The 21,683-nt window shown below is 44.6% G+C and overlaps 1 protein-coding gene across 1 annotated transcript in view; it reads left to right on the top strand.

Moving 5' to 3' along the window:
- The window catches only part of dpp6a (dipeptidyl-peptidase 6a), a 221,606-nt gene that overhangs the window by 132,405 nt on the left and 67,518 nt on the right, over positions 1-21,683 (top strand). The window contains 1 exon segment of the mRNA XM_031583767.2: positions 20,410-20,524. Coding sequence (XP_031439627.1) covers positions 20,410-20,524 — 115 coding nt within the window.

Raw genomic sequence — 21,683 nt, 5'->3', positions numbered from 1 at the left:
GGCCATATGCTATCCAAATTAATTTGAGGATGGTACCAAAACTAGTTGCCTATAAAACCATACCTCGAAAAGTCTCAAATTGTTGCAAAGTGTTACTTTAAGTGAAGCCTGACAAGCATCTTCAATGTTTGCATGTTTGGATTGGGACGACAGCATTTTCAGTAAAACCTTTCGCGTTTTATAATTCACACTTTGCAAAGTGATTGCGTAGGGAGCAGAAAGGGCCACTCTGACATTCAAGACTGATGGGCCATTACCTTTGACAGTGGGGAGTGGAGACTTACCTCTGACTAACACCTATCATCCATATGCATGGGGCATCGTCTTACTCCCTCCCTGCTACACCCCACCCCACTCCCTGCTCCACACTGTCACGCCTTATGCCCATCACTGTGACAAATGTTATTTCTGCTATCAACTATTTTTTTTCTATCTTTCAATACTCTGCTGATTTGGTCTTTACAACGCTGGGGCTCAGGAAATGAAAAGGTGGTGAAAAATGCCTGGGCGCTTTTGTTGTCCACCTCGGTTTCCCTGATATCCATCAGAGCGTTCGCAGTTTTTGGCTCCCGGGGGGGAGTGCTAACGTGATTTATATGATTTTATCAGCCTTAACAGGTGGCTGGGTGGGAAAAGGACCATTCTAATTCAGTTTTGACACACTTGTGTCGTTGCTAGGGGAACACAGTAAACCAAACAAATGAGCCCAAATTAGGTTAACACACGGACAAGCACACCACCTCACAGCATACGTGCCAGCCTTAATGTCTACGTTTTTAAATCTTTCATCCAGGTTTTTGAAGGAACAATGCATGCTCAATATGTATTAGGGCTTCTGGTGTTGGCCTGTCAGCATCAATAATATATTACAAAGGTGGACATTTGTAAATGTGCTTAGAAGCTTGCCTTCAGCTTTGGGTTGAGGAATGGATCAGTGATACCTCATCAGTTTTAGAATGATCAGTTTTATGATCTCGGTGTTGCTCAGCTCACCCTATATATGAACCTGCAGAGGCATATTTCACACACACTCACACACACACACATACAGACACACACACACTCACACACACACACACACACACACACACACACAGACACACACAGACACACACAGACACACACACACACACACACACACACACACACACACACATACACACACACACACACACACACAAACACATACATACAATATTTATATATAGCTAGATAGATAGATATATAAGAGAGAGAGGGCAAGATATATACCTAGACAGATTTTTATTTAGAGAAGGAAAACACTGAGCTGCTATGAATGAACACAGCTAAACTCCACTGTGAGTTGAGGTACCAGGCTTTGTTTTGGTCTCACCCCATCCCCCACCCCCCAAGACTGTGGGCATTTCATTTCAAGCCAGTAGTGGAGCGTGTCCGATAATATGTATTGTTTCCTTGGTGGCAATTTATTTCTGGAGCTGACCATGACAGGTGTGCAGGATGGAATGAAGGCTGACAGATAACAACGGCAGGAAAGACTTTTCAATTCTTAATGTTCCTGGGAGGTTGGCCTGCATGCCGAAGTCTCTCTCACTCTCCGAGTAACAATGGCGGTGGCTTTCTGGTGCTGAGTGTGTGTCTGACACTTGGCTCCCATTGATGGGAGGCCAACCAACTTGCCTTCTCTACTGTCTGTGTCATTCCACCCCCTCTCTTTTTGAACTTGTGTCCAGCCGCTGTGCTGGATAGCTGATGTTAAAGAGCCTGTCAGTGTTCATTCAAATCTGAATGGGACTGTCCTGAAACTAGCAGGAGTGCACAGATTTGTGCCAATAGGATTAAGATCAGCCGTCACGCTTTGCCTGTCTGACGCAAAGACCATCTGCAGCTTTCCGGAGGATTGTTTCGGTGGTGGATATTACACTAATGCTCATCTGTGCAGCCAAAACTCACAGACCATTCACAGATGCAAGCTGTTTTTAAAAATCATCTTTTTGAAAAGGGGGTTCGTTAGAAGAGTCTCATTACAGTTTTTCTCGATTGCTAACACACATTTTTTGAAAGCATGCCTCGTTTTCTCAAAACTCTAAACACAAATCCCAAAACCACTCACACAAAACGCAAAACCCTTTATATCTCCTGCAAAAGGCAACTTTGCTTTCAAAACAGTGTTATGTCACCTCAAAAGGGTACTTTGTTTTCTAATGACAAACACAGCCCATTATATGAGTAGACATTCTAAGCATCGATTGAACACTGATGTGCTCAATGGAAAACACTACAATGAAATGGGAAAACACCAGTATGAAGGCCTTATCAGGAACATTATGTTGCTATACGCTTACTCCTGTAGTAAAATATAACTGTATAATGTTTTTACTCAAATATAAAACAACACACAAATATACAGTAACAACTCAAATATTTCTTTATTTTATCCAAAAGTGCTGTAGCCTATACATCACAGCAAACACAACTGAATGTGTAAATGATTTGCACAGAACAAACAATAGGATATAGGCCAGTACAGTCAACAAAAAAAAGAAAGAAAAATGTAACATAAAAAAGGACAAAAAACTACTGCCTACACAGTGTTGTGAATGTTGTTGCATTTTGTGTGAGTGGTTTAGGGATTTGTGTTTAGAGTTTTGAGAAAACGAGGCATGCTTCATGTTTGTAAGCAATTGAGAAAAACTGTAACATTGGATTGAATTACAATACAGTACAGTAATGTGTCAGTGCTGATAGGACGCAATCAGTTGTGAAAATGTATATGACTTACTTGCACATAGTCATAGCATAACTGTTTGACTGTCGGAGTTTCTGACAAAAGGCACCCTGTACACCTGCTTTATTCTCAAGGTGTTCCGCCTTAGAACACAGTCCACTGTGGCTAGGCTCACTGTATTGATGTTTAGGAATATGTCTTGGTCATCAATGGTTGCACTTTGTATTTGTTTACGTAATTTTACAAATACAGTACAATGGAAAATACAAGAATACTATGCTCCTGATAAGGCATTCAAACTAGTGTTTTCCTGTCATAGTAGTGTTTCTTACCTATTCCCTCTTCTGAATGTCCAGAGAATGGATGCAACTGAGAAGCGGCTTATATTTGGTTGAACCCTCTGGCCAGCCTCCTGCATGGTCAAACCATGGTTGACCATATGGTTGACCACAGTGGCTCGAATCTCATCAGAGATAATGGCTCTCCTTCTTGCTCTTTCTCTTCATCCTCTTCCTCCTCCTCCTCCTCCTCCTCTTACTCTCACTCCTCTGCCTTTCTGATCACCTCTCACTTCAATGTTGCCATCAATTATTCTCCAAACCAGGAGCTAACCTGTGGCCATCATATTGCTAAAGCTTTGATTTCAAATTGCACAACAGCCTTGGAAATGGAAGTTTTGCCAATTGAATAGCAGTGTGTTCTGTCTGAACACAAGGAGGTTTTGGCATTGATGAAGTGTGCAAAGTAGAGAGGATGGTGTTTAGTGTTTTGAAGAAAGTGTGGTTAACAATTGAAATTTGTGTCTAAAGCAGATAATTGTGTGTTGTGTTTTGAAGAAAGTGCGGTTAACAATTGAAATCTGTGTCTAAAGCAGATAATTGTGCTTATAGTTTAGCAGAATTGGTTTAGGGAGTTGGCACATGAGTTACAGGTTGTGGTCATTGTGCCATAAGTTCCAGTTTTTGAATGTAATCAATCGAGAAAAATTGTAATCTTTAATGATCAGGAGCCCACACGGGCACCTGCCAATGCCATTTTGTCTTTTCTGTGGTGCATCCTGGTCTTGGCTGTTTCATTTTTATTCATCTCTAGGCCGCTGTTGCTGAACATCGTCCTGTTAAAAGATGGATTTATGGACTTGCTTAGGGCACTGGTGACCGAGAGAGTGGTAGGAAAAAAGAAAAATGTCAGTCTTGTCTTTTTAAGTGAGGAAGTTTCTTTTGTCCACATGTGGTAGGTCAAGTAAGGTTACGAAACGAAATTAACTGAAATGGTCTATTTTTTTTTTTTAAATCTCTGAAGATAAATCTATCATTTATCACACCACGTCTGAGAAGCCGCGGGCATGTCAACGATTGCATGCTATGTTTGAAGAGACATTAAAACAAACAAAGGAATAATTGAAGTGTGTGTGTCATTTATATTTTATTCAAGAAGCCAAAGAGATAACTGGAGCAAGGTCCGAGTCAAACACACACACACACACACACACACACATTGTATAGAAAGCCTTTTAGTGCTGTGAGGATCTGCGCATGGCTGCACCGTGCAGCCGGACACAGCTCCTACTCTATTTCCAGTGGCGTCCTTGTTTGTGCTCGTCCGTAGACACGCACGCCAAGATCTCCGCGGCTCAGGCCCATCTGTGTTGACTCTGCTGGCGTCCGGAACCGCTCTGGCCTCAGCGCTGATTGGTGGCCCTCCATGTTCTTTTGGTTCTATTTACACAGATATTCTGTCATTTGCTCTCTCTTTTCGTCTCCCTTATTTCTTTCTCTCTGTCTCTCTCTCTCTCTCACTCTTTATTTCTCTGTCACTCTCTCTCTTCTCTTTCCCCCTCTTCCTTTGTTCCTCTTTATGACCCGGCCATCAGATGGGCTTGTGCAGTCGGTGCTTGTGTGGCTGAGTTCCCACCTAATGGACCAGCACTGTGTCACGCTTCAAATCAAACACCCCAAGTAGAAGAAAAGTGCTTGTGCTACCAACCACACACTCCCCTTCTCCCACATCCAGACCAGCGTGCCTCCCTGCCCACCCTCCCCGCATCGCCCATCCTCTGCCCATCCTCCCCGCATCGCACTGCCTTCACTCCATGCCAGTTCAAGGGCTTGCCACCTGAGACTGAGCTGGAACGTGTCCCTCTGCCTGTATTTAAAGACTCTTAATGAGGCCATTTTGCTTCCCGTTGTGTTTTTTGAGTGTTGATTAAAACAGCAGGAGAGACCCTACAAAACACTTCTCTGATGTGCTTCGCCCACAGGTGCTACCTGCTGTAGCGTCTCCTCTGCCTCTAGTTGTCTGAAATTAAGCGTGGTCTACTTATAAAGCGGCTGCCGTCTGGCAAAGGATTGCTCATCTCCAGGCACTGAATCCTTTAATATTGAGTAAAGTTCAGCTAAGCTGAGCCGTAAAAAGGGAGAAATCCATCCGTATTTGCGGATTAGACTCTGAGCGACTCAACTACTATAAATCCTGGCTGGTCGTACGGAGACTGCAAATTAAACTCCACACGGGTGAACGAGTCCAGCTCGCCTGTGAAACCACTGCAGTAGCCATCCGATGGAGTCCTAAACTGAAAACCCAGGAGTATACCATAGCATCACAGAGTGATGATCACAGAGTGATCAGAGTTCTCTATTAATGGCTGGAAACTTTCAGCACTCTGGGCTGTTGCTGTTTTGTTCCTGAGTTTGTTTGCTTCAGTAGGTATATCTCTCCGGGCCTTTGTTTGAACTTAATGTGTTCCCTGGTACTTGTTTTTCTCCCACTAGTGCCCTGGTAAAGGAAAATAAAATAAAAACATGGCTGTCTGCAAGGCAGAACAGTATTCATCGCTAACAGCTGCAGACCTTTGTCTTGGCTAATATTAAAAATCAATTTAGAGAACACACACATACACACACACTTGCACAGAACTGTCAACATGCCAGCTTCCCTTGCTCAGATGTATTCACCCATGCGCACACAAGCACGCACACAGACATACAACTGCCGCAACAACTGTTCCCACGGGGCCTGGATGTTCAACTTCTGTCTGTGAAAATAGAAATCTTTTTTTTCTATGTGTGCTCACACGTACACTCACCTGTGGGCCAACATACCCACCTGCACACACACACGCACACAAACAATCACATCACTAGTGCCCACAGCTGCAGTCTTGGTGTGTGTGTACGGTATGAGGTGCGACCCCCGTGGGCAAATCCCTGACTGACATCCGACAGGATGAGCTTTAGCCCCAGGGCTGAGTCAGACAAGCAGAAGGCTCCACCTAAGCCGAGTGCATTGGTACTCAGCTCCAGGGCTCACACAAGTGTTTCAGTCTTATCTGAATCGACCATTTCTCTTTCTCAGCCTCTCTGTCTCACAAAATATATATTTATATATACGTATATCTCAGAAAGAGTGTTGGATTTAGGGTGACTGGTTGAGACTGTTCAAACACAGCTGACTTCACAGCTGAAATAATCTGCTGTTTCTTCGGCGAAATCGCAAAAGGCCCGTACTTGGTTCAAGTTAGCTTTGTTCAGAGTAAGAGACTTGTTGAAGACGGCTTAGCGAAAGAATGCGTTTATTCAGACACTAGCCATGGTCACCTCGACACAGCACGAGCATGCACGAGGCACGTCTGCTGCCAGGAAAGGTCTCTGGATTCAAGGAGGTCTTCTCCATACATTACAGACAATTAACATTTATAGTGTAGAATTAACAAGACATAATGACATAGGTGTAAGGGGAGGGGATGGGTGTGTCTGGAGGTCAACGGGGAGGTCTAGCTTGACCGGGGCTATAGCCAGGTATGGCCATATAGATGCTAATGCCTTTGGCTTCAACCATCTTGTTGTGGCTTTAGACAAAGGCCAAGAATCAGAGTGTAACAGCTCTGGCTCCAAGACACACAAAAGCCAGGAACCATGTGTGATGGCTCTCAACATAGACAAAAGGCCAGGAGCCTGGCTCTGGCCTGGTGCTATGCAAACTAACTTGTGGGGGTCAAATTGAGATACGGTCTGGTATGTGGAGTTATGATCTTATATATGAAATCCACCTAAATCTAACACAGCTGATTCTTTCATGTGGGTGTGTGAGGAGATGGAGTGGGAGCATATCAAGTCCTCCTCCTGCTCCTGCTGCTGCTGCTGCTGCCTTTTTCCTTTTCTGTTTTCAGATGACCTCGCCTTCCTCTGCCCTACCTCATTGATCCCCATCCAGCACTGCTCACTGTTGACTTATTTATTTTCATCTATTTCATTTCAATCTATGCCAGCTCACCTTGCTGACCCTTAGCGGAGGCACACACAATGTACAGACACACACACACACACACATACACAGCCACACACACACACACCGTGACTCACCCCAGCTTCTGTTTAATCACCTGTTAATTAACCCTGTGCAGGAGCAGAGCTAATTGCCCTAATCATTATCATAATTGCAGATCACAGCACTGGCATGGTAAGGTTATCAGTTTCGCTTCAGCAACCCCCATGCCCGACTCCCTCCCTCCCACACACACACACACACACACACACACACACACACACACACACACACACACACACACGCACACACTCGCCATGGGAAAGAAAAGCACAACCACACAGATGACAAGAAAAAAAAAACAATAATTGCCTCATTCTGACATGCCAATCTAAGAATTGAGTGTTTGGGAGGAGAGGGCAGGAACGCAGATGGAGGCGGGGGGGTAAAGACATGACTGCCTCAATGTAACACCCCCACCCCAATCTCAACCCCCCCCCCCCCCCCCCCCTCGTTTGTTGGCGAGACCGCAGTGCTAAGCGGGTGGCGGACGGAGTGTGCCTCCGCCGCGTATCGATCGGCAGGCGCCGTGCTGTATCCCGTGCTGCACCCAAATCGCTGTAATGGGTCAGGCTTAAGGCTTATGGATCGCCTTATTTCCTCCCGATCGAAAGCATGACAAAAAGGTTCTGCGTTCGCGCTGCGATGTTCAGGGTCCGCAGCTGCACTCAATGACGCGTCGTGCTAGAAACACAAACAGGCACAATCAGTGTACTCTGAGAGGAGCGCAAGTGGCTTCGAAAAAAAATGGACACAGGTGATCGCATTTGTTACAGCCTCATTGGGACCGGGCACAGAGGAAATACCGCAGATTATCTGAAGAGCTGCAGAGTTCACCACATCCAAAAATGACCCATGTGTAATGTCATGTAGAAGAAGAGTGGTGAGCAGTGGCTACCAGTGAGAAGGAAAGACATCGGCTGACTCATTAAGGATGACATGTTCAGTTGCATTTCGTCAAATGCTTCAATCCAGAGCAGATCTGCAAACTAGGGACAGTACAAGGAAGATGAATTAAACATTTCAATAAAGTCCAGCTCATTTTACAGCTACCACAATGTTCTAGCTGTTCTGTGTTTCAGAGTAGAAATAAAGACCCAGCCTTAGGTCTAGCATCCACCACACCCATCACCAGTGGAAAATAGCACCATTACTTGTCTGTATTTTTTGCTCATTTTTCTAAGATGGCAGCCCTCACCTGGCAAGGACTGTCAAGCTTCCACTGAAGACCATTGAAAGTGTCAGGCCATAATCCAATCTGATAATGTTAGTGGGTGAGTGCACCAGTCATACCTGTTTTTAGAAGTTGTTTAGAGCTGCTGTGCATTACTGCACCCCTGGTCTGAGAGATGAGATGAAGACACGTCTGACTAGCGTGAGCATGAAAGTGGACAGCACTTAAAAGGTGACGGAGCACAGCGATGAGAGCAGACAGGCGGAGACGACCAGCACGGTTCACCACAGTCCACTCCACCCAGGAGTAAGTGCTTCATCCAGCTCCATCATGCTCTGTCAGAGCTGTACCAAAGGGCCCCCACTTCATATCTGAACACCGGAGCCCAGGGGCCCAGATAGAATCAGTATTATCCTCCACTGAGCCGAGTCATGAGGTGGTAACTTTGAACTCAAAGGGTTCACCTTCCGGAACATTCCGTAAAACCATTTCTGTTGAAGCAGTGACTGTTGGGTTTATTTTTGGACATACGTTTTACCCTGAGGTCCTTTAAAGTAGAGTGAAAAGCGTTTATTAGCCACCTTGATCGTGATCAACATGAGATGGTATCACTACTTCAGGGTGTCACGCCACCACAGAGTATGCGTAGCGCAGTTATCTGTTTCTCTGTCTGTTCACATCACTCCTGTTCTCAACGCCCCTCTCATTTCTCTCTGACACTCTCGCTTCTGCAGGTGATGCCATTTTCCCCAGATGCCTGAAGGGTTTGTGAGGGTGTGGGCCAAAGAAGAGACCAGTGATAGAGTGTAATGGCAGAGTGGGATAATGACAACTAAAAACAGAGGCTTTAGAATGGGAGGAAAAGTACATGGAGGCCAATATGACTCAACCCCCTCCCTCTTATAGTCAGATGAAATGGGAAAAAAAATGCTTCAATGCTGTTAAAAAGAATGGTGTTGGGGACTAATTTTCTCGTCAAATGGAATGCAATTGCACGTGCTTTGCGACAAACATGGGTCTGTAGAATTTGTTTATTTATTTATTTATTTATTTCTAGAGCACAATGGATTTGATGCCCTCCTAGCATGTGCAGTGCAGGGAATCACCTGAGAGGAATGTCTGAGGGGTTTGAGGCACCTGTCTGTCTGTCTGTCTGTCTATATGCCTGTCTGTGTGTGTGGGTGTGTGTATGTCTGTGTCTGTGTGTGTGTGTCTGTGAGTGTGTGTAGGACATCGTTGTAGTCATTTGTATGTGAGGGTGTGTGAGAGCAGTGCTGTGTTAAACAGGCTCTGTGTTTCTCACTCTCCCCTCGGCTAGGCTGCATGGGTAGGCGGGAGGTACACACTGTGAAGTGTGATGGCCGCTGCGCTTCATGTGGAGGCAACACCAGCCACTGACGTCCTTTTCACCTTTGCAAACAAAATGGGGGATCTGCTTGAGTTGAGACTGGGGACCAAGGGGCTGAGTGAGCGTGTGTGGGGATGTGTGTGTGTGTGGGGGGATTTGTGTGTGTGTGTGTGTGCGCGTGTGCGTGTGCGTGTGTGTGCGCGTGTGCGCGTGTGTGTGTGTGTGTGTGTGTGTTGTGGTATCATGAGAGGCTTTACCACTGAGCTGGGTGTAGGGCAGTGCGTAATTAACAGGACAGAGCCGGCAAAAGTGCTTTCAAACGAGGATCAGGTTTATTCACCAAACACAAAGTCTTTCAGGAAGCAAACATAAAAGTTCTTCAAAGGCAAAAACATAGGCTTCATAAAGTTGCTCCTCACTTACATCCTGCCCACTGTAGTTGCAGCTTAAAGTTCCTCCGTCCAGGTCCTTCCCGGCTTGGGGCTAGCCTTCCCCCTTCCGGATGCGGCTTAGCAAGCGCTTCAGCAAGCGTTTCCACAACGGCTTCACCCGCACGTCAAGTGCTCTCTGTTCTCCCTTCTGGCTCTTCCTGCTCTCGTGGCTCACTCTCTCACAACAGGCACCACCTGTCTTAAATGCTTTGTCCATCAGGTGCCTTAAGCAACTACACCTGGTTGGGTGCTGCTGCATTCTGGGAGATGTAGTGCCACTGGCAGCCATCTTGTGGTGTGGCAGCCAGACCTCCACACGAACACCACACCCCTCTGCCAGCTGGCCCATCGTGATGCCACAGTGTGTGTATGGCCGGGCAAGGGAGACTATCGTATGTGTGTGTTTGGCATATAAAAACAACCTTGCAGAGACTCTTGACCTCTGCAAACAAACTAAAGGACTTTTCCAACCCAAAGATAGCACACCCTTCCAGGAAACATTATGACTGTGCAGACATGTCTGAGTGGTCAAAAGGAATCAAAACATGTGCTTTGATCAGCCAATCCTCTGCAGCTTTTTACAGCATGTCAACAGAAGGCCGCACCCAATGATGACACTCCCTCAGTTATCGTCGCACCCGACAGCATGCAATTTCAATTTCTGTCATGCCTGCACGATAGATGTGTTGACCCAGAGCAAATATTTGCATTCCATTCGTGCCACTGTGTCCTCTGTATGTGTGTCAATCAGCTGGGCTTATAATATATCGCTGACTAACAGTTGCAATTTAATCAGCATACACTTTCACAATGCCTTTTCAAAAGCAGAATAAATATTTCAAGCTGTCATGGTTTGGGGGTTTCTGCTTCGAGGGGGGTTTGTACCATTTGCGAACAAGTGTTTCTTGAACAAGTGTTCTTGTGTTTATTTGCGTTTTAAAGAAAAAACAACACCGGATATGCATATTGAATACAATTATACTTATACACAACTCTAGAGTCCGAGGTAACTTGAGTGAATTTTCACCTAACAACCGCACTACACACATTCTATTTTCACGGTTTCTCTCTGTATAAGCAGTAGGTATGGATTGTGGGTGCTAATACTGATTTATGGGTCGCGACAGTCAGTGATGTCACAATGATGTCACAATGTCCCATGGGATCTAACAAGTGCTCCTGGCGGGTGTTGAGGCGTCCTACGTGAAGATACGGAGAGCGCCCCTACCCCCCACCCCCACCGCCAACAACCCCAACCAAGTGGAAGACACCCGGTGCTGTTGCTTCACCTCATCATCCCTTCTTTGGGGAGATTTGTTTCCTCTCTTCTCCTAATCTTTATCTTCACTTTAGCCAGCGCACCTTACTGGGGAAAACTGTTGTTGACAGAGGCTAACGATGTTTCCCCATTCACACTGTGCCATCTTAGGCGATTGCCTATGTCGCTTATACCACAAATAGCCACAGGCTGTTTCTTGCCAGTCATTTTCTTCCAGTCCCAAAACACAGCTGGCCCAGTGTTCTCCACGAGAGCCCTGGAGACCGGCTAGCGTCACGCGCATGCTAAGCTCACTGAGGACTGTCAGCATGACACACCCACTGTGTCATCAGTCATTAGAAACTCCAGGGGGGTGATTCTTTATCAGAAAGTAATCGAAGAATCCACCGCTGCAGGCCAGACCTCCTGTCATCTCACCCCCGCTGAGATGAGCAAACGCGTGAAATACAGAGCGATCTCACACGCTTAACGCCGGTAATACCTGCCCGCCAGCTGCCAGGGAGGATATATCTCCAGAAGTTATTTTTTATTTCATAGCTTTTATTTATTTATATGTCTGTTTATTGAAATGGGGGACACAGTGGGATGTCTGTGAACACCTCGCGTAGATCTCAGGGGACTGTGTGGAGAAAACTCTGAAGAGCTCTGTTTGGAACCCTTACTCACTGCCTTTGCCTTAAAGTGTCAGTTTGGAGGTTCTATGCGGCTGTGCCATTATAACCTCCCACAATGTCAGCTTGCCTTCAGCAAAAGTACCTAAATCTCAGTTGGAAATGTAATAGTTTCTTACACCGCTTAAACTTTCGTTTTTTCCTATACCTGCTCTGCTTTTTGGTAGTGTAAAAAGTAAGGCCATCTTGGTGCATACTAGCCTCCTTTCTTTCTTGTTTACACTAAGTCTGAGACTTCACACTTAGCTAGAGTATTCCATGACCATGGACATATTTGTATGTACAGTGGAAATCCTAATTGGTGTGTGGTAAGCTTGCACACCATTTTAAATGTGTAACACGGCACCCTTTTATCTCTGGTAGATCCAAATAAAAACGAAGCCAGGTTGGTATTGATTCAGACCTGTTGAAGTGGACCTGTTTAGTATCCTTAGGCTCAGACAGCAGAAACAGAAACACTTGCTTCGTGAAGGATGAACATGGAAAAAAGAAGAGATTGTTTTTTCCTCCCTCCTGCTCCCCCCCTCTTTCTCCCCCTCCTGGAGAAATGGGCCTCGGCAAAATAGACAGCATTAAGGACATTAGTCACAGCGAAAGTCATTATTATGTCAAATCAACAAGCCGTGGAAGGGAAAGAGAGTGTCCTGGCATTTCTCAATCTTCTCCCCGCTGGCATTCGATTTATTTATGCATCTGGTGGGTTTGGCGGCGACCACCCCCAGGCTGTTTACCGTGCGCCGTTCCCTCTCTTCCTTCTCTTCCTTCTCTTCATTCGTTCGCTCGCAAGTGCACTGTCAAAACTGCAAATGCGTCAGTGTAATTCGAGTCCCTCCCCATACTTAAAGTACCCTGAGTGAACTCTAATTGACAAATAGTACGTGACTGTGGTGGAGACTCCGCTCATTAATTCTCCTCTCTCTCTATATAATTCCCAGACTGTTTTAGAGCGTGCTGTGGTACATGTTGGTCTGCCTGTCTGCACTCCTTTGCTCTGATCTGGTTGCCTCATCAACATGGAGACAATGTTGCCTCTGTGTTGTCAGACAGAAAACATTGCGCCCATGTCTTTTGCTTACACCTGTTTGTGTGTGTGTGTGTGTGTGTGTGTGTGTGTGTGTGTGTGTGTGTGTGTTGTGTGTGTGTGTGTGTGTGTGTTTGTGTGTGTGTGTGTCTGTGTGTGTGTGTGTGTGTGTGTGTGTGTGTGTGTGTGTGTGTGTGTGTGTGTGTGTGTGTGTGTGTGTGCTGTTCTCGAAGTTCCCCAGTTTGTTTTCTTACTAGTGTGTGTCTGTGTGTGTATACTTTTTGAGGACATAGTTTATGTGTCATCAGTGTATTATTTATTTTGTGTATATACTGTGTGGGTCTGCCTCATTGTTGGTAGCAAAGAGGTAATCTCTCTCCTCTGTGAACAAGCCTAAGAGGATGATGTTCATCCCCCTCAATAGGTGTTATTATCCAACACAACTCGCTCTCACAAAGCTGCCAGTGCTATTGTTTAATGTAGCATGGAGCCCAGAAGCCTTGTTGAGAGTGAACTCTGCTACAGCGAGTACAATGTGTACTTGCAAACAATGTCTGTTTCCTAGTTACAAAACAACATTTTATTGGCTTGACTGATGTTATGGTACTGTTAGTTGTTGAATCCACCTCTTGGACAACCCTAAAGTATATCATCCCAGAGCACTAAGTGCAAAGGTCATCTTGTAATGCATCCTTATGTCATGCCAGGTTTCATGTAGCGTACAGAAACCTACCCACATTGCACAAAGCATACTGAGGCACAGGTACGTTGCATGTAGTACTGAAACTAACACTTAGCCATGTTTCCCGTAGCATACTGAAACTTAGCCATGTCACACATAACACATGACCATGTTTCTTGTAGCGTACTGAAACTTAGCCACGTCGCACATAGCACATTGACACTTAACCATGTTCCCTGTAGTGTACTGAAACATAGCCAAGTTGCTCATAGCACATTGACACTTGCACATTGATACATAGCACATAGCCATGTTGCCCATAATGTACTGAAACTTAGCTACCCACATAGCATACTGAGCAGGTTTTGGAGTAAGCCAAGTGATTTACCATCCATGCAAAAAACCTTGAGCAAGTGAAAGGCAATTGCTGTGCTTCACGTATTTGAACAGGGTTTTAATTAATTAATCATGTTCTGAGAACACTCCAGAGCATTCAATTAGTGATAGTTGCATTTCAGACGTGAGAACCTACCGTCCCAGAAGGCATTCTCTCCTATTTCTACTTAAATAGTGATGCCGTCATTGTCACTAGTAGAGGGACAAGCAATGTGGTTTTCTGTGTGTGTGTGTGTGTGTGTGTGTGTAGGACAATAACTATGGGAGCTATGCTTCCAAAAAGTGGCGGAGTGGGACCCATGGGTGTTGCTAAGTGCTGGAGCTGGTGGGAGGTAATAGACACGGTCCTGAGTGCCACTCAGCTGGAGCTGGAGAGTGTCCTCTCTGAGGCTGTCACCATCCACCAATCAGCAGGACTGACTGACTGACTGACGTGAGATTGCAGACGTTTCATACTTGAAATATGGCTACAGGCATCTGAAAAGAGAATGTGCCAATTTGGGTAACTGAAAAAGCAGCGTGTGTGTGTATTTGTGTGTGTGTGTGTGTGTGTGTGTGTGTTTTTGAATCCAAGGCTTTAAAGTTCACCACATCAGTCAGGCATACCTTGGACGTGATGTGGACATTCCTCACATGAAAGGGTCCATCAGTTATTTTTCTGTCAGTATGGGTGAGTGTGTGTATGTGTGTGTGTGTGTCAGTGTTGTGCCTAACTCATTGCCATTCAGGAAACAGGCTGTGAGCCAGGAAGCGTGAAAACTGGTGCTTCACGATGGCAAAGAAAGTGTTTGTTTGTGTTCACGCGCCACTGTGCCACTCGCCTGCCATGGCCCATCTCGCCTGAGTGATCCCAAGAAAGAGGGCGAAACTCAAAGAGACTGGGCCTTAGACAGCGAGAAGACACACACTCGCACACACACACACACACAGATACACACACACACACACACACACAGACACACTCAAAGGAGCTGGAATGAGAGGAGTGGAATGGGAAGAGGCAGCGTGACTATGGGAGCGTGGTTCCCTCTAATGAGTCTTTGTAATGGGCGCTTGACGGTAAACAGGCCCCTGTGTTATCTCGGCAACTAATGATGTCTGCCGAGGCACCGTTCAATTAGGAACAGGGGACAAGGTCACTAAATGTCCCCGCCATTTAGTGCTCTTCCCCTCCATCAGGCTCACAGCCTTGCTCTGTGCCATACGTGTGCGTGCTAGCTGGCTTTATTAAAGTTTAATTAAGACCGTAACCACAGGTACCCGCCAGTCTGACCCCTGCGGTCACACCAGCTTCCTCATCAGTAAACTAATTACAAAGTTGCTTTCCGTTTTCTCTCTCTCTCTCTCTCTCTCTCTCTCTCTATCGCTCCCTTTCTCTCTCTCTCTCTCTCTCTCTCTTCCTCTGATTGTCTCTCTCTCCCCATGTCTGCCTCTTTCTGCCTCAGTGTCTCTGCATTTTGCTTTTGAAAATGTGCGGTGAAAATGTGCTCCTTTGTTGTTTTGATAGATTGCTATTGTGCATTGGTTATATAAGCAAACGATGCACTTAAAACCACTTTCCCTTTGGAAAGCCTATAATTTTCCCAGCCAGCAAGGTGCCTTCTATTTGTTTAGTTTTTTGTTGCTTGCAATCTCTTGAAATCACAGTCTTCAGCAAACAGTCATATAGATCAGAGAGTATTTTAAGTAGTATTGGACTTCTGGGAGCCTAATTTCATACAGCAATGAGTAACCGCGCAGTGAGAATATGCGGGGATACCTATATTTGCCAATTTAATTGACACAAAATGGTGTGCAATCAAGCTCAGTAGTTGTTCTGCAATAGAGTGCAAACAATAGATTTCCGGTCGCAAACAGAGTGGTTTACGCCAGGGAAATTCTTGTTCACAGACGTTTCACAGAAAAAGGTGCTACTTTGAAGGGTTCCATTTGTACATGGAACTCCCACACATTGTGCTGACCCACCCATGTTTGCGCTTAGAGTCTTGCTTATGAGTTATGAAATTAGCAAAATGATTTTGCCAAGTTATGAAATTAGCTTTAGGCCATGCGCAGCGGACTTCAAAGTGTGATAAACACCAATGGAAAACTACTCAATATAATTCATGGGTTTAAAATTTAAAATACCAAATTTTAAGCAAGTAATTCTCAAAGATATGGATAGACTCCATTGTTACAGTTCAAGTTATTTTTATAAGTTATAAAACAGCCTGTGTTTAACAATTCAAATACTGTGCATTCATTATCAGAGCATGAAACACCTAATGCTAATGCCATTTCATACAATTGAATATTTCACACTCTTCAACACCTGGCTGAAAACAAGGACAAAACACAGTTTATACAGCAGTCTTGAGAGAAATCAATCAACATATCACATGTTTATGGCATTCTGACATTGCCTTTTCAATTGTACTCAACAATCATTATCAGCGCTTGTCACCCCTACTGCATAAACAACATTCGAACATCAGAGTGAAAGCTCTGTCCGACGACGTCAGGCTGGCCATGCTGGTTGGCAGAACATTCAGTCATAATACATGCTGTGCTAAACATTCCACACTTCCAGCTTTTTAACTGTGAAATTCTCCAGTCAAACGAGCAGAAGTCCTTAGTTTTGGTTCCGGTAATTAATTTTGGTTGGTAATGAGTAACCATTTACAGTCAACTGCATTTTTAAACATCTACCATTTGCAAACTGTATCTTTCAGTGCACATTTAAGGAGGTGTGTTGTAACTTAGCTTGAAGCACATAAGTGTATGAACCATTTGTGCATATGTGCATTCAAGCTTGCTGCTCGGCTCAGTCTTTCAGTCGATTCAGTAGGCATGGTTACAGCGATTTTATTATCCATCATGCACACACATCAGTATTTGCTGGATAAAGGTGAACGTGTGGATGAGTTTCTGTGGATACTGTGAATTGAATGCGTAGATCAGGCCAAACGACAATTTGAATGCATCAGGCAACCTGGGAAGATTACTCGCATTGATATCCCCCTCAACTACAGCAAAAACGTTCTCAGGGCTGAAGGTGTCCACACACTCAGTGTCCACGTCACTCTTCCTCCTGCAAAAAGCAAACAATTAAATTATGAGGAGAGTTCCTGAAGCAAGGTCACAACTCATCTATATGCCCATCATTGCTCCCTTCACACTTGAATTGGTTTGCATTTTTCAAGCCTGTCTTGATGCATCACTCACATGGCAATATGTACATTGAGGATTAATGGTGGTTGTAATCATTCCTCTCATCCACAGTGCCTGTGACATGATCCTTTTCTAATGTGACATTCACACATTACATTCAGGTTCAATACAAGCTACAGTATAATGAGGCTTCAACAGGAATATTCAATATGGAAGCCTAATATCAAACAAACCTTAATGAACAAGGGCTGTGTATTTGTCCCTAATTTCATAGGTTGGTTCACTTCATCAGAAGGGACAAACGATTTCAGCCACCAGTAACTCTTTATTGTGCATATGGTATCTGACCTCTGTATTAAGATTCACATTAATATATTAATTTATCTTATTTTAACGTCACACATTTTAAGATGCTTTTATTTTCAAAATATCCACAGCTGTCAGAGCCACCTTTTTGGAATTGTCAATATTATTAATTGACTAATTACAACAATAATAATAACAAGCATTGGTCATATTTAAGCAGACCATCGTGTCACATTAGCAATGTTTATCCAGTAACCAGAAACAAGATTGAATACTTTAATTACTGACAGGCTTCTTTACTCTTTGGTAGGTCTTTGGTTGGGTTGGACAGTCCAACGACAAGATAGTAACCGCTATTCCAGACACTGTCCAATTGTGTGTTCACTGCAGGCTAGGCCCTCCCAACAATGATCCAAAGATAGTGACCGTCCTGTCGTGTGTTCACTGCAGGCTAGGCCCTCCCAACAATGATCCAAAGATGTGCATAAATCACAGTAACATCTGAGATATTTTTGTGTAAAATATTGAAATCTGAGTCAAGCTTCTCTTGTGTATTCAGTAAGACCTGAGGGATTGATGTGTTTGATCCTGTTCTGCGACTGGTGAAGAAAATAATCAAAGAATCATACAAAAAATGGGACATCTTTATTTAGATGGCTGCATATAAATCTAGTAATGACAAGATCATAGCATAAGCAAGTTTTATATTTATAGTAGAGATGTTTCAGTGCCTGAGCCAGTACCTTTGAATCGATTGTATCAGCTAATGTTAAACTTGATTAAACTCTGCTCCTTCGGTTAATTTAATCTATTGTTGAGTCAACTTCCTGCTTTGGTTTTGTGCTGCACTACTCTGAAATGACTGCACAAAATGTGATCAATGTTGTGTTAACGGCAGAATTCATCCTAAACAAACCCAGAGATCATCAGTCCTAAGGACCTCCGCTGTCTTACCTGTTCACAACGCCTTCCGCCTGTACAAGACTATCAGTCATGGTGTGTGTCGGTCGAGCTCTGTGTAGAACTGGTTGCATAGGATCGCATTTGTGATTCGGTGGAACTCGGGAAACACATGCAGATACACAAATACATATAAATGTCAACATCTCGTTTAAAGCATCTTGTTGGCTTGCTAAATGACAAAGTACAAATGAGCTGAAGTGGTAATGGCACAGTGCCTGTGTTCTACACTGATATGAACATATAGGGAGAATGAGTGTGGGTGGGATTGTGTAACAAATGTTTGAGGAGCGTAAAAGAGAGCACAGTGGTTACTTATTACTCCATTTGTAGAGCTGGCCAAGTCCCTCACCAGTAAATCTGCCTTAACAGTATGTTGTTGATATCTCTTGTCTGCATGAGTTTGTCATCTCGGCATCTCAAATTTTCAACTTCTTGTATGATTTGCAGTAGTTCCACAGTGGCCTCGTTCTCCCCTCTCGGAAAGCTGGGAAGGAAGCTAACTTCAGAATGTCGGGCTAATTTATTTTTGGAATGGGTGCTCACTCTCAGGGTTGTTTTTGCTCCTCCTGCCTGCGTTGACAGAAACCTCTACACACCCAGATCTTCAGATTTTCTACTTTGGTCACACAATTAAGAGTGAGCTTCCATGGCAACATCCATGGCAATGTCTTTGGGATAGGCTGGGGTTTGTGAAATGACTTTAGGATAGGCTGGGGTTTGTCTAACGTCTTTGGGATAGGCTGGGGATTGTCTTAAGTCTTTGGAATAGGCTGGGGTTTGTGAAATGTCTTTGGGATAGGCTGGGGTTTGTGAAATGTCTTTGGGATTGGCTGGGGTTTGTCTTACGTCTTTGGGATGTTGGTAAGGAAATGACACAATTCCTTTTTTTTTTTTAATGCTGAAGAGTAAATCTATTTGCAACGGATCATCTCCCCAATACACAGGGCCAACTCTACAGGCACAGTGCCCTCAAAAAGACCATGCAGGACATGAGGTGGAACCAGTGATTGTATGAAAATACTCTAAACTCTGGTTAAGGACACAATCTCCTTGAACACTACTCTGATCCTGATTTTCCCCCATGCATCACAGCATGCACATCACACTCATAGCGGGCTTTTGTCCTCAGGCTCAGTACCCCACCTCCAACTTCATAAATTTAATTAATTTGGTCTTGAGTTATTGTGCAGATTCTGCAAAAATATTTTGCTCTGAAAGACTTTGTAATGTCTGCTAACGCATGGGCTGCAAGCTTGTCAGGCACCACACACGTGACGGTGCCCCAGACTGCCTCATCAATGGACTCGGTGAATGCACCATCTTGTTCAAGAGTAAAAATATCTGGTAACAGAGGTCCAAGTGCTCTTTTATAGCCAAATCTCTGAATGTGAATGAACTTGACCCAATGCTAATAACTTAATCACACGCAAGGCTGATCTGTATTTACTAGGGAGATCAGCAAATACCCAGTTCACTGCACTTAGCTTGTGTATTGTCCTTGATGACGCTGTGTGTCTTTGTACACTTACAATGATGTAGTTGACCATGCTTACGCAGAAACATATGCTCAAATAAAATGTAAACATCGTTAACCTTTAGGAAAACACAGAAGTTTATTGTTGGCTTATCTAAATAACTCGTTTTGCTTGTCACACCGATTATATTTATAAGTTAGTTTGAACTTAGAGTGTAGTAGCTTACTGTTGGGGTTTACAGTATATTGTTTCCAGTGGATGGCTGCCTGACTGCCAAACATTTAACTGTCAGTTATTAAACTTGCTCTTACTTTTTTCCTTTGCTCTCTCTACAGCATTGAACTTAACCGTTTTCGCCTCTGTTTTATTCTCTATCTCCCTCCCTCTCTCTCTCTCTCTATCTCCCTCCCTCCCTCTCTCTCTCCCTCCCTCCCTCTCTCTCTCCCTCCCTCTCTCCCTCTCTCTCTCTCTCTCTCTCTGCAGGAGCTGGTGGGGAGTAATCCTCCACAGAGGAACTGGAAGGGAATAGCGATCGCCCTGCTGGTCATTCTGGTCATCTGCTCCCTTATCGTCACTTCAGTCATCCTGCTGACCCCAGGTGGGGATGAAGAACACACACACGCACGCACGCACGCACGCACGCACACACGCACGCACGCACGCACGCATACACACATACATATGCATCCGATTTTCAAATGGTTGGCATTTATTTTATAGAACATGCTGTCAAGGTCATTTCCCAGCAAGCTCCCCCCACTAGGGCATCAAAATCAAAGGTGCTTCTAAACAGTATGCCATGTACAAGCACTCAACTGCCCAGGGATATTAATGTTAAAGCATTTCACCAGGATCCAAACTGACCTTCAGATTTCGATTGACTAGATTTATTTTGGATGGATCAATAGTCACTGTTATTTGGTTTGTAAAATGGCCACTGATGTGCTGTGATGTATAGGAGTCCTCAGATCTGAGAACCTGAGCGTATCACAGCGTTTGACTCAATTACCAAGACCATAATCTGTTTTGCCTCAGTTCTGTGTCTTGTGTCAATGATAATTATAGCCTTTGGATCCCATGGGAAGAGCTGAGGCTCTTGCTCGATAGACCTCGAAGAGTGCCCCATTTTGTCAGGACATGTTTGCCGATGATCAGAGCGTCTCCCTGCGGTTCAGACTCAGCTGAAGGGGCTCGTTTACTGTTGTGGCTCTGTGTTGGCTGGTTGAACAGACGGCACAGAATATCTTGGCCTCGGCTGTTCCCTCAGGGTTCATGTGACCCTGTTTAGCAGGCCGGCGTCTGTCCTTGCTGCATAATTCCCATCCAAATGTCCCACTCCGTCTCCGCCGTGACTCTCAGCTCAACCTGAAAGAGAAAGGCTCTCATTAATGCACACCTACCGCACGCACACACGGTTTAGCATCGCTGAGGTTGTTCAGGTTATCAGAAGCTTCCCAAGTCATCAATAACAAATTAATTCCCTGCACCAAGTTCCTGCTGCGGACCTGTCTTATATCAGCTCATGATATGTTGCTGTTTAAAAACCTATTCAGGTTCAAACTTCTCAGCTTCTCGGTAGTTCCCACAGTGTGAGTACCTGCACCTGTGTGCCAGTCCATGTTTCCCTGCTGCTGAGTCACCCTGACTGAGTCAACATGAATCATGACAGTGCCTGAAGAACTAGTGAGACAGCCATTTTGTGCAATTTCTGCCAGTTGAGGTCTGATCTGCTGTCTCCCCGGCTTTCTTTGGCTGTC

The sequence above is a fragment of the Clupea harengus genome, chromosome 17 (genome assembly GCF_900700415.2).
Source record: "Clupea harengus chromosome 17, Ch_v2.0.2, whole genome shotgun sequence".
Taxonomy (NCBI): domain Eukaryota; kingdom Metazoa; phylum Chordata; class Actinopteri; order Clupeiformes; family Clupeidae; genus Clupea; species Clupea harengus.
The sequence above is the reverse complement of the archived record's forward strand: the minus strand, read 5'-3'. Positions and strand labels throughout refer to the sequence as shown.